Source organism: Littorina saxatilis, linkage group LG7, assembly GCF_037325665.1.
Source record: "Littorina saxatilis isolate snail1 linkage group LG7, US_GU_Lsax_2.0, whole genome shotgun sequence".
Classification (NCBI taxonomy): domain Eukaryota; kingdom Metazoa; phylum Mollusca; class Gastropoda; order Littorinimorpha; family Littorinidae; genus Littorina; species Littorina saxatilis.
In genome coordinates, this window is record NC_090251.1 from 58,590,224 (window position 1) to 58,604,400 (window position 14,177).

The 14,177-nt window shown below is 43.6% G+C and overlaps 2 protein-coding genes across 2 annotated transcripts in view; one reads left to right on the top strand and one right to left on the bottom strand.

Annotated features, from left to right (window-relative positions):
• Positions 1 to 274: 274 nt before the first annotated feature.
• LOC138970262 (major royal jelly protein 5-like) lies at positions 275 to 5,428 on the top strand. Its single transcript, XM_070342758.1, has 2 exons — positions 275 to 656; positions 5,400 to 5,428. The coding sequence occupies exons 1-2, from the start codon at positions 275 to 277 to the stop codon at positions 5,426 to 5,428; spliced, it is 411 nt and encodes a 136-aa protein (XP_070198859.1).
• A 5,846-nt stretch (positions 5,429 to 11,274) lies between these two features.
• LOC138970263 (spermatogenesis-associated protein 31H1-like) overlaps positions 11,275 to 14,177 on the bottom strand; it is a 12,361-nt gene continuing 9,458 nt past the window's right edge. Inside the window, exon 2 of the mRNA XM_070342759.1 lies at positions 11,275 to 11,474. Coding sequence (XP_070198860.1) covers positions 11,275 to 11,474 — 200 coding nt within the window. The remainder of the gene's footprint in view (positions 11,475 to 14,177) is intronic.

Genomic DNA, 14,177 nt, shown 5'->3' on the forward strand with positions numbered 1-14,177 from the left:
CTTCTTTGGGATTTACCTAACACTTCATTTATGGCTTGCCAAAGCGTGGCAACATCGTTTTTGAGAGAGAGAGAGAGAGAGAGAGAGAGAGAGAGAGAGAGAGAGAGAGAGAGAGAGAGAGAGAGAGAGAGAGAGAGAGAGGCGTAGAGGGGGATTATTCATATATATGTATTTGTGTAAATGCGCACACACACGCGCACACACACACACGTACACACATAAACGAAAAAGGTAACACTTGTCTCAGCTCGCCAGGATGGGTTAGTTTGACAGGATGGGTCAGTTTGACAGGATGGGTCAGTTTGACAGGATGGGTCAGTTTGACAGGATGGGTCAGTTTGACAGGATGGGTTCGTTTGACAGGATGGGTCAGTTTGACAGGATGGGTCCGTTTGACAGGATGGGTCAGTTTGACAGGATGGGTTCGTTTGACAGGATGGGTCCGTTTGACAGGATGGGTCAGTTTGACAGGATGGGTCAGTTTGACAGGATGGGTCAGTTTGACAGGATGGGTTCGTTTGACAGGATGGGTCAGTTTGACAGGATGGGTCAGTTTGACAGGATGGGTCAATTTGACAGGATGGGTTCGTTTGACAGGATGGGTCAGTTTGACAGGATGGGTCAGTTTGACAGGATGGGTCAGTTTGACAGGATGGGTCAGTTTGACCCCTTTTGCTGTTGGTTGCACTGCGCAGTTTCCCAGACATTTTGTGACCTCGATTTGCAACGATGTAAAAATAAAATCCAAAAAAAGAAAAAAGAAGAAAGCTGATGGCTAAACTCAGACATCCCCCCTCCCTCGTCCCTCCTCTCCGAGTTAGCTGAACACTCGTTTAGCCGCAGAGCTCCGCCTAGAATGGTAGGCACGGGAGAGACGGTGGATGGGTGGTGGATATATTCATTATATCAGACATCTCATTGGCTGGCGAGGGTTGTATGTCGCCCCCACCCCCTCTCTTTATGCGCTGACTTTGCACGTTGGTCGTCCGCGATTTGCTGAGTCGGCCTTCCCATGGCTCGCGGTTGAGACACCCACCGTGTGCTTGATTTCCTTCTTTTCAAGTTCGTCCCACAGACACACCCCCCCCCCCCCCCCCCTTTCAGCACGAACCACTAGAGTTGCGCCAGGCCCCTCTGCTGTCGCGTGCACGCTGTGTTACGTCACAGCGCGAGCCGCTCGCGCTACTGACCTACTTTCCACTAACCAATCACCAACCGGTAATGTATGGGTCAGTCGAATGAGAGTGCTTTAACGTTGATTGATTATGATAAAATTAATGTTTGGTGATAGATCAAAAGGTTGTGAGTTTGCGAGATCGTGAATATTTGTCTTGGTGGCTTTTTACAAAATAATTTAGATGTTGTGTTGCTGTGTAGGTATACACACAATTATCACACACACACACACACACACACACACACACACACACACACACACACACACACACACACACACACACACACACGCACACACGCACACGCACACACAAACACACCCCCCTCCCAAACACACACACACACACAAACTGTTATCTTTTATACAACGAAAATATCACGAAAAAAGTTATAATTGATGTTTTGTCTGTGTACTAAAAAAAATCTCTTTTTGTATCTGTGCCGTTCGGAACCTCTGCGTTAAATTTCTGATTGAAAAATGAACATAAAGATCGTGTTAATTTTACAGAAGAAACTTGACATTTCGCATTGTCATTTTGTCGGTATCATCGCGACTTTTCGACGAAGCCACAAACAGCGGAAATTGGACACGACAAAGGTTGGAAATAGTTTATAACGTCAGATCTTGCAGCTTCATTTTCCACGGATGTTGTCGTTCTTTATATATAGCAACGTGATGATTTCAGGTCAGATCAAGTTCCTTTTTGACTAAACAACTTTTTAAAGCATCAAGATAAAACGTCAAACTCATAGGACACGAAATTCTGTTGAAGCAAAATAAAGACTAAGTTACATAAAGACTAAGTAACATAAAGACTAAGTTACATAAACACTAATCAAAATAAACACTACGCAACATAAACACTAAGCAAAATAAAGACTAAGTTACATAAACACTAAGCAAAATAAACACTAGGTTACATAAACACTAAGCTACATAAACACTACGCAAAATAAACACTAATCAAAATAAGAACTGAGCAACAAAACAAAATAAACACAATAAGCAAAATAAACACAAAGCGAAATGAATACGAAGCAAAAATCATTTTTGTTGGTGTTGTTTTTGACATAGCACGTAACTTTACTGGCAAAAAGTAGCACGTGGTAAACACTTTGTGTTCAATTGAACTAAGCAAAATGAACACTAGGAGAAATAGAGACTTAGCAAAATAAACATTAAGAAACGTATATCACTACATGGTGCTACGTATATTACTACATGATGCTACGTATATTACTACATTGTGCTAGGTATATTACTACATGGTGCTACGTATATTACTACATGGTGCTAGAAAGTATTGATGAAACACACAATGCATCACTGGTTTCACCTCAACTTTGACATTTCAAAACGGCGCGAGAGTAGTATTGCTGTTATTTGTAGTTGCGTTACTTTCTTGAGAACTTCAATTAAAGGCACAGTTGGCCTCCCGTAAACCACCACAGATACTGTCAGGCTTTTACACACAATACAAACACCCTTCCATTTGAACGCTCACCGAACGGGAACATCCTAGGTGCCCTACGTAAAGAGCGAGCAATTTTCAAAGAATTAATTTTGCGGATTGTCTGATCAGACAATCGGACCGTGGTGCGTTTTGGCGCTAGACCTAACTTTTAAAATCTTAATAATAAATTGACAGCTTGTTACACAAACATTCTTAAATCATAAAAGAATTCTTTGTTTCATCAAGACAAGATCAGTACAATTCGAAGTTTTCAAAGTTTGAAAAAAGAAAAGCCCGGAAGCAGGGTCACGCAAGGTCGTGGTTCTCGTAGCAGACGACGGTTTATGTATATCGCCAGTTCCTCTGAACAGTCAAAAGCCATCGCTAGAGTTCTTGTGAACCACAGCCGTTTGTTTCGTGCACAGTCAGAGGTACATAATAACGTGCTATTGCAGATAAGCTCACAGCGAATTACAAACTGACGACAGCATTGTGAAAAAGGGAAACTGGATCACACGGGTTCAAAAATAAATTCTTTGAAAATTGCTCGCTCTTTACGGAGGGCACCTAGGATGTTCTCAAGCTATGAGTGTTTAAATGAAAGGGTGTTTGTACTGTGTGTAAAAGACTAACAGTATCTGTGATGGTTTACGGGAGGCTTACTGTGCCTTTAAATAGTGTTTTTTTGTTGTTGTTTAGTGGTGTTTTTTTTAAGGGAAACTTGTTCACGAAAACATACGAACACTGGCACAGCACTCATGTCACCTGGGACGGATATGTTACTGTTTTATGTTAATGTTTTATGTTAATGTTTTATGTTAATGTTTTATGTTAATGTTTTATGTTAATGTTTTATGTTAATGTTTTATGTTAATGTTTTATGTGTGTTTTTGTTCTTCTTTTGTTTTGACCTCTCTTTCTCTCTCTATACTGATAATGTGATAATGTATATAAACATCTAGGGCTGTTTCCAGTATTGTTGATAACATGTTTTGTTTTGACCTCTCTTTCTCTCTCTATACTGATAATGTGATAATGTATATAAACATCTAGGGCTGTTTCCAGTATTGTTGATAACATGTTTTGTTTTGACCTCTCTTTCTCTCTCTATACTGATAATGTGATAATGTATATAAACATCTAGGGCTGTTTTCAGTATTGTTGATAACATGTTTTGTTTTGACCTCTCTTTCTCTCTCTATACTGATAATGTGATAATGTATATAAACATCTAGGGCTGTTTCCAGTATTGTTGATAACATGTTTTGTTTTGACCTCTCTTTCTCTCTCTATACTGATAATGTGATAATGTATATAAACATCTAGGGCTGTTTTCAGTATTGTTGATAACATGTTTTGTTTTGACCTCTCTTTCTCTCTCTATACTGATAATGTGATAATGTATATAAACATCTAGGGCTGTTTCCAGTATTGTTGATAACATGTTTTGTTTGATTAAGGGTATTCAGCTGGTATTTCCTTGTTTTCACTACCTATTTTATTCATGTTTTATTACTTAGTTAGTGGAAGAACTTTTTGTAATGTATGTTTGATGGTGTATGCTTTTAATTAAGTGTTGTTGACTATGAATGTAGATGTAAATGCTTGTATAACTGTGTTTTAATTTTAAATGTGTCAAGCGCAAAGAGCATAATTGTAAAGTTATGATGTTGCGCTATATAAATGCTCATTTATTATCATTATTATTATTGTTTGTCACTGAAATGTTTTTGAATAGGAAGAAGAGACTGCAGGCGAGAAGAACGAGATGTGCTTGTTGTTATTGTTCGTCACGTGTTTCCGGTACTGGTGAGTACATTGTTCGTCACGTGTTTCCGGTACTGGTGAGTACATTGTTCGTCACGTGTTTCCGGTACTGGTGAGTACATTTTCATTGTTATCTCGTTTATGAAATGGTTTTGAAATGTTACTGTTCTTTTTGTTGAACTTATTATCTACTAACCTTCTGCGGTTACTTAGGTGTCTGCAACACGTCTTGGCAGCCCCCCCCCCCACACACACACACACACACATACACACACACACACCCTTTTTGCTAAACACCTAAGAAGTGGGTGTGTGAGGGGTGCGGTGCATGAGCTTCTAGTTCTACTAAATCCCACCCTTATTTCAACAACACCGCCTTGTAAACATTTCAAAAGGGAACGCCTTATAGCTTGCACATCGTGCAATCCTCAATGCATGTCAAAGGGAATGCCTTATAGCTTACACATCGTGCAATCCTCAATGCATGTCAAAGGGAATGCCTTATAGCTTGCACATCGTGCAATCCTCAATGCATGTCAAAGGGAATGCCTTATAGCTTACACATCGTGCAATCCTCAATGCATGTCAAAGGGAATGCCTTATAGCTTACACATCGTGCAATCCTCAATGCATGTCAAAGGGAATGCCTTATAGCTTGCACATCGTGCAATCCTCAATGCATGTCAAAGGGAATGCCTTATAGCTTACACATCGTGCAATCCTCAATGCATGTCAAAGGGAATGCCTTATAGCTTGCACATCGTGCAATCCTCAATGCATGTCAAAGGGAATGCCTTATAGCTTGCACATCGTGCAATCCTTAATGCATGTCAAAGGGAATGCCGAATAGCTTACACATCGTGCAATCCTCAATGCATGTCGTAGTCTAGAAAGACCTGAAATCTAAAGACAATTTTGCAGAGACCTACTGCACATATAAGATCTTAGACATGTTTCGATTTTACTTTTATTTTGTTTTGATCTCTGCTTGTGTGCTTCCAGCTGTGTTCTACTGTGATTTTACCCCCTGATGTGACGTGCTTTTGTACAATGCAACACTGCTAAACAATAAATACCGATAAACGTGACTATTGAACATGTTAAGGAGATAGGCTTTATCAATGCATTCGTTTTCATTGCTAGAACAGTTTTGGAGCCACAGCCTTGGCCTTGAACTTGTAATAAACCAGAGCAAAGCATTTTTCTACAAAGCATTTTTTAGTTTTCAATAACTGGCGACTAATCACTCAGACAGAGTAGGTTATTGCTAAAGAACTTTGACCTTACGAATGGAAGTTCCAGGCGCTCGAGACAAAGGGTTCAGAACGTATGCATATTTTACTGTCAATAATTCTCATGTTAATGTCAATAATTTTCATGTTAATGTCAATAATTCTCATGTTAATGTCAATAATTCTCATGTTAATGTCAATAATCATCATGTTAATTGAGTGCGTTCCATACTACCAAGAATGCCATTGGCGTGATAGTTATTTATAGCAGAGATTCATAATTGAAACATTTGATTAAATGACAGAAACAATACATTCACAAACACCTAAACTACTCGATTTTAGAGCACAGTTTCAAATGATAATGAGATGATGAATGATTGAAACTTTTGATTAATTACAATACTTCTTCTTCTTCTTCTTTGTTCATGGGCTGAAACTCCCACGTTCACTCATGTGTTAGCACGGGTGAGTTTTTACGTGTATGCCCGTTTTTACCCCGCCATTCAGGCAGCCTACGCCGATTTCGGGGGAGGCATGCTGGGAATTTCGTGTTTCTATAACCCACCGAACTCTGACATGGATTACAGGATCTTTTCCGTGCGCCCTTGGTCTTGTGCTTGCGTGTACACACGGAGGGGGATAAGGCACTGGCAGGTCTGCCCATAAGTTGACCTGGGAGATCAGAAAATATCTCCACCCTTAACCCACCAGGCGGCCGCGGCCGGGGCCGGGATTCGAACTCACGACCATTCCGATTAAGAGACCGACGTCTTACCACCACGCACCTGCGCCCGTCAATTACAATACAATACATTCACGAACCACATACACAGGACAATTACGAGTGATGATGAGACAATGAATACCCGGGTCCAGGGTTGCTGGCTCACAACAAAGATGCCTCAAGGGTTAAGGCTAGCAGGGTGTGTTTCGCAATGGAGTTACGGGGACAAAGTTATGATGTATCAAAGACATCCAAAAGCAGATAGACTGCTAACGTTCAACATCAGGTCCAGAGACCGTCTGACCTCAAGTAAAGCCTGACTCCCAGGTCCAGAGACCGTCTGACCTCAAGTAAAGCCTGGCTTCCAGGTCCAGAGACCGTCTGACCTCAAGTAAAGCCTGACTCCCAGGTCCAGAGACTGTCTGACCTCAAGTAAAGCCTGGCTTCCAGGTCGAGAGACCGTCTGACCTCAAGTAAAGTCTGGCTTCCAGGTTGAGAGACCGTCTTACCTCAAGTAAAGCCTGGCTTCCAGGTTGAGAGACGGTCTGACCTCAAGTAAAGCCTGGCTTCCAGGTTGAGAGACCGTCTGACCTCAAGTAAAGCCTGGCTTCCAGGTTGAGAGACCGTCTGACCTCAAGTAAAGCCTGGCTTCCAGGTTGAGAGACCGTCTGACCTCAAGTAAAGCCTGGCTTCCAGGTTGAGAGACCATCTGACCTCAAGTAAAGCCTGGCTCCCAGGTTGAGAGACCGTCTGACCTCACGTAAAACCTGGCTTCCAGGTTGAGAGACCGTCTGACCTCAAGTAAAGCCTGGCTCCCCGGTTGAGAGACCGTGTGACCTCAAGTAAAGCCTGGCTTCCAGGTTGAGAGACCGTCTGACCTCAAGTAAAGCCTGACTTCCAGGTTGAGAGACCGTCTAACCTCAAGTAAAGCCTGGCTCCCCGGTTGAGAGACCGTCTGACCTCAAGTAAAGCCTGGCTCCCAGGTTGAGAGACCGTCTGACCTCAAGTAAAGCCTGGCTTCCAGGTTGAGAGACCGTCTGACCTCAAGTAAAGCCTGGCTCCCAGGTTGAGAGACCGTCTTACCTCAAGTAAAGCCTGGCTTCCTGGTTGAGAGACCGTCTTACCTCAAGTAAAGCCTGGCTTCCTGGTTGAGAGACCGTCTTACCTCAAGTAAAGCCTGGCTCCCAGGTTGGGAGACCGTCTGACCTCAAGTAAATCCTGGCTTCCAGGTTGAGAGACCGTCTGACCTCAAGTAAAGCCTGGCTCCCAGGTTGAGAAACCGTCTGACCTCAAGTAAAGCCTGGCTTCCAGGTTGAGAGACCGTCTTACCTCAAGTAGAGCCTGGCTTCCAGGTTGAGGGACCGTCTGACCTCAAGTAAAGCCTGGCTTTCAGGTTGAGAGACCGTCTAACCTCAAGTAAAGCCTGGCTCCCAGGTTGAGAGACCGTCTGACCTCAAGTAAAGCCTGGCTTCCAGGTTGAGAGACCGTCTTACCTCAAGTAAAGCCTGGCTTCCAGGTTGAGAGACCGTCTTACCTCAAGTAAAGCCTGGCTTCCAGGTTGAGAGATGGTCTGGCCTCAAGTAAAGCCTGGCTCCAAGGTTGAGAGACGGTCTGACCTCAAGTAAAGCCTGGCTCCAAGGTTGAGAGACGGTCTGACCTCAAGTAAAGCCTGGCTCCCAGGTTGAGAGACGGTCTGACTTCAAGTAAAGCCTGGCTTCCAGGTTGAGAGACCGTCTTACCTCAAGTAAAGGCTGGCTTCCAGGTTGAGAGACCGTCTTACTTCAAGTAAAGCCTGGCTTCCAGGTTGAGAGACCGTCTAACCTCAAGTAAAGCCTGGCTCCCCGGTTGAGAGACGGTCTAACCTCAAGTAAAGCCTGGCTGCCAGGTTGAGAGACCGTCTGACCTCAAGTAAAGCCTGGCTTCCAGGTTGAGAGACCGTCTAACCTCAAGTAAAGCCTGGCTCCAAGGTTGAGAGACGGTCTGACCTCAAGTAAAGCCTGGCTTCCAGGTTAAGAGACGGTCTGACCTCAAGTAAAGCCTGGCTTCCAGGTTGAGAGACGGTCTGACCTCAAGTAAAGTCTGGCTGCCAGGTTGAGAGACCGTCTGACCTCAAGTAAAGCCTGGCTTCCAGGTTGAGAGACGGTCTGACCTCAAGTAAAGCCTGGCTTCCAGGTTGAGAGACGGTCTGACCTCAAGTAAAGCCTGGCTTCCAGGTTGAGAGACGGTCTGACCTCAAGTAAAGCCTGGCTCCCCGGTTGAGAGACCGTGTGACCTCAAGTAAAGCCTGGCTCCAAGGTTGAGAGACGGTCTGACCTCAAGTAAAGCCTGGCTTCCAGGTTGAGAGACGGTCTGACCTCAAGTAAAGCCTGGCTGCCAGGTTGAGAGACCGTCTTACCTCAAGTAAAGCCTGGCTTCAAGGTTGAGAGACCGTCTTACCTCAAGTAAAGCCTGGCTTCCAGGTTGAGAGACCGTCTGACCTCAAGTAAAGCCTAGCTTCCAGGTCAAGAGACCGTCTGACCTCAAGTAAAGCCTGGCTTCAAGGTTGAGAGACGGTCTGACCTCAAGTAAAGCCTGGCTTCCAAGTTGAGAGACCGTCTTACCTCAAGTAAAGCCTGGCTGCCAGGTTGAGAGACCGTCTTACCTCAAGTAAAGCCTGGCTTCAAGGTTGAGAGACCGTCTTACCTCAAGTAAAGCCTGGCTGCCAGGTTGAGAGACCGTCTTACCTCAAGTAAAGCCTGGCTTCCTGGTTGAGAGACGGTCTGACATCAAGTAAAGCCTGGCTTCCAGGTTGAGAGACGGTCTGACCTCAAGTAAAGCCTGGCTTCCAGGTTGAGAGACGGTCTGACCTCAAGTAAAGCAAAGCCTGACTTCCAGGTTGAGAGACCGTCTTACCTCAAGTAAAGCCTGGCTTCCAGGTTGAGAGACGGTCTGACCTCAAGTAAAGCCTGGCTCCCAGGTTAAGAGACCGTCTTACCTCAAGTAAAGCCTGGCCCGATTTAAGATATTGAAGCACAGTCCTTCCCATTATAACAGTTAAGGGAGGAGTGTGCTTTTAGGCCCAACCGCCTTCATGGAGAGGAGTCTACTTTTAACAACTGACCTTACCGCCATTGAGGGTGATGATGACTTGTTGAAGAGTCTACCTTTAGCAACTGACCTTACCGCCATTGAGGGTGATGATGACTTGTTGAGGAGTCTACCTTTAGCAACTGAACTTACCGCCATTGAGGGTGATGATGACTTGTTAAGGAGTCTACCTTTAGCAACTGACCTTACCGCCATTGAGGGTGATGATGACTTGTTGAGGAGTCTACCTTTAGCAACTGACCTTACCGCCATTGAGGGTGATGGTGACTTGTAGAGGAGTCTACCTTTAGCAACTGAACTTACCGCCATTGAGGGTGATGATGACTTGTTGAGGAGTCTACCTTTAGCAACTGAACTTACCGCCATTGAGGGTGATGATGACTTGTTGAGGAGTCTACCTTTAGCAACTGACCTTACCGCCATTGAGGGTGATGATGACTTGTTGGGGAGTCTACCTTTAGCAACTGAACTTACCGCCATTGAGGATGATGATGACTTGTAGAGGAGTCTACCTTTAGCAACTGAACTTACCGCCATTGAGGGTGATGGTGACTTGTTAAGGAGTCTACCTTTAACAACTGACCTTACCGCCAATGAGGGTGATGATGACTTGTTGAGGAGTCTACCTTTAACAACTGACCTTACCGCCATTGAGGGTGATGATGACTTGTTAAGGAGTCTACCTTTAGCAACTGACCTTACCGCCATTGAGGGTGATGATGACTTGTTGAGGAGTCTACCTTTAGCAACTGACCTTACCGCCATTGAGGGTGATGATGACTTGTTGAGGAGTCTACCTTTAACAGCTGACCTTACCGCCATTGAGGGTGATGGTGACTTGTTGAAGAGTCTACCTTTAGCAACTGACCTTACCGCCATTGAGGGTGATGATGACTTGTTGAAGAGTCTACCTTTAGCAACTGACCTTACCGCCATTGAGGGTGATGATGACTTGTTGGGGAGTCTACCTTTAGCAACTGAACTTACCGCCATTGAGGGTGATGATGACTTGTTAAGGAGTCTACCTTTAGCAACTGACCTTACCGCCATTGAGGGTGATGATGACTTGTTGGGGAGTCTACCTTTAGCAACTGACCTCACCACCATTGAGGGTGATGGTGACTTGTTAAGGAGTCTACCTTTAACAACTGACCTTACCGCCAATGAGGGTGATGATGACTTGTTGAGGAGTCTACCTTTAGCAACTGACCTTACCGCCATTGAGGGTGATGGTGACTTGTTAAGGAGTCTACCTTTAACAACTGACCTTACCGCCATTGAGGGTGATTGTGACTTGTTAAGGAGTCTACCTTTAACAACTGACCTTACCGCCATAGAGGGTGATGATGACTTGTTGGGGAGTCTACCTTTAGCAACTGACCTCACCACCATTGAGGGTGATGGTGACTTGTTAAGGAGTCTACCTTTAACAACTGACCTTACCGCCAATGAGGGTGACGGTGACTTGTTAAGGAGTCTACCTTTAGCAACTGACCTTACCGCCATTGAGGGTGATGGTGACTTGTTAAGGAGTCTACCTTTAACAACTGACCTTACCGCCATAGAGGGTGATGATGACTTGTTTCACCCTCACTCATTCTTACCAGCGACTGAATGGCGTTCTTCAGGCGAGTAGCACACGACACGTTTCACCCTCACTCATTCTTACCAGCGACTGAATGGCGTTCTTCAGGCGAGCAGCACACGACACGTTTCACCCTCACTCATTCTTACCAGCGACTGAATGGCGTTCCAACGTACGTTGGTTCGGCGAACACTCTAGCCGCGCAAGTTTTGAATGAACGCCGGTTGTTTCCTGAACAATGGTGGATTAATCAACGTACCCTGTCTTGTGTTGGGTTGCGCTGTGTCGTGTCGTGTCGTGTCGTGTCGTTGTGTTGTCTCGCTTGGTCTCACATTGTGTTGTATGGTGTTGTGATGTGTTGTGTTGTGTTGTGTTTGCGTTGCGTTGCGTTGTGTTGTGTTGTGTCGTGTCGTGTCGTGTCGTGACAGGTAACAGGTGGAAGGTGTCTGGCACAAACAGCGAATGGATTAACCGAATTGCAAACAGCACGTGCTAAGTACATGCTATCATTACAACGGTAGCTTCCTTTACCTTTAGTTGTTTGTTTGGTTGTTTGTTTGGTTGGTTGTTTGTTTAATGTTTGTTTGTTTGTTTGCTTGCTTGTTTGTTTAATGTTTGTTTGTTTGTTTGTTTGCTTGCTTGTTTGTTTGTTTGAGTGTTTGTTTGTTTAATGTCTGTTTGTTTGTTTAACGTTTTTTGCTTGTTTGTTTGTTTGTGTGTTTGTTTGTTTAATGTTTGCTTGTTTGTTTAACGTTGTTTTGCTTGTTTGTTTGTGTAAGTGTTTGTTTGTTTGTTGTTGTTGTGCCACATCAAGGGATATATCAGGAGACAGCAATGTAATCTAAGTAATTGTGCTTAGTTTGCTAGCAGTGTACTTGCCCTCCCAGTGACTATCCCTATTCGTCTCACTGCCTGCATCATGTTAATGCCAATCCCCGGTCTGCTTTATTACACGTGCATGACACCCACGTACCCACAGCCGACATGGCTTCATTCAACATACATACTACCTGCCCGCTCACTGACCTACATCACACCTTGTTTAATCTGTGCATATTGCACACACACACACACACACACACACACACACATGCACGCATGCACGCACACACGTACACACACACACACACACACACACACACACACACACACACTCACACATCATCATCGATGTATACCTTCACTTTGTTGACAAACCACCTACACACACACACACACACACACACACACACACACACACACACACACACACACACACACACACACACACACACACACACGTCTATATCTACGCAGTAGCTGTATGGCCAGCTGTTGACCAGTGTCTTGTGTAACAATTCTGTTGCAACAACACGCCAAACCTATCATGTCATTCCCCTCACTGCCGACATGGACAGGTGTAGTATCATGTATGGCAAACTTTGATTAATCTATCAACCAACCCTCGTATTTACATTTATATTGTATCTATACTTATTTATATTCTATCTATACTTATTTATATTCTATCTATACTTATTTATATTCTGGTTATAACCACTGACCTACTGACACAGCCATCTAATAATTCATATTGCAAATTGACATGGTCATGATGGTCATGATGGTCATGATGGTCATGATGGTCACGATGGTCATGATGGTCATTAATTCATATTTGGTGCACATTAGCTTCAGACGTGGGATGATAATGTTACAGAGTTTCCAGTATGCAGATGGAGTGGTTTGAATTTTACGCTTTAAACAAAAATTATATTACGAAGATTGCTTCAACTGTACGAGGTTTGTGACTGAGCAGTAGCCACACTCGACCTGAACCCCCAGACTCCGTGTCATTGCCCTTTGGACTCATTTATATTATCTGAGGATGGTTATGGAATGCAAGGCAGCACATAAACATATATGGTTAGGTTCTCGCAAGGAAAGAGCCTTGAAGAACGTAACTACCTCACGCTGTAGCTCAACCCCATGACAAGAAAGTGATTGAAGAAGCTGCTGAGTTAAAAAGCAATGCCATGTGTCCGACCTGAGAAGAGCGTTCCTGTGAAGAGCGAAACACCATGTACCAAGTGGTGATACGTTACTTTCAAACACAAGTAGAGACGCACATTCGCTTTCAATAAATGTATAGCTTTCACCTTGACAGATAGAAATATGATGCCAGATATTATACATATATGTCACGATATAGACATAGACAGTTTTGTTTAAACAAAATATGATGAAGTTGGAATATATCGTTCATGGGTTTGTGGCGACTCAACACAGTGTGGTCAACACAGAAGATGCGAGAAAAGCATGTCGCCCTTCCAAACCGCTGACAGAAAGAGACAGACAGACAGACAGACAGACAGACAGACAGACAGACAGAGACAGACAGACAGACAGACAGACAGAGACAGACAGACAGAACTCAGAACTCAGAACTTTATTACATAAGGATAAAGGTTTTAGGCTTAGCCTAATCTTCCAACCTGTCCTTGGAACATATACAGAAAATAATTGTAAACAAAAGCAAAGACTGCGCACATACCTCATCAAAGTATTAAACTAATAAAACATCAAAATAATGGTCGAGTATAAACATAAAAAATATTGGACTCACAAAGTCATATAAAACAAAACCAGACCCAAACAAACGTAAATGTTTTTTTTAAATTTAGAAAGAGAGACAGACAGAGAGAAAGAGAGAGACAGACAGACAGAGAGAGAGAAAGAGAGAGACAGACAGACAGAGAGAGACAGAAAACCTGAGAAAGTATGACAATAAAAGATGGAAGACTTAAATCGGGGAAAGGGGGAATTGTTCCACTGTATTCTAAACATGGCGGAAAGAAAAGTTGTGAGTGAAGCTACGCGAACCGATGGTGGTTGTAAGAGAATAATCAAAACAAAGAACCGATGGTGGTTGTGAGAGAATAATCAAAACAAAGAACCGATGGTGGTTGTAAGAGAATAGTCAAAACAAAGAACCGATGGTGGTTGTAAGAGAATAATCAAAACAAAGAACCGATGGTGGTTGTAAGAGAATAGTCAAAACAAAGAACCGATGGTGGTTGTAAGAGAATAGTCAAAACAAAGAACCAATGGTGGTTGTAAGAGAATAATCAAAACAAAGAACCGATGGAGGTTGTAAGAGAATAGTCAAA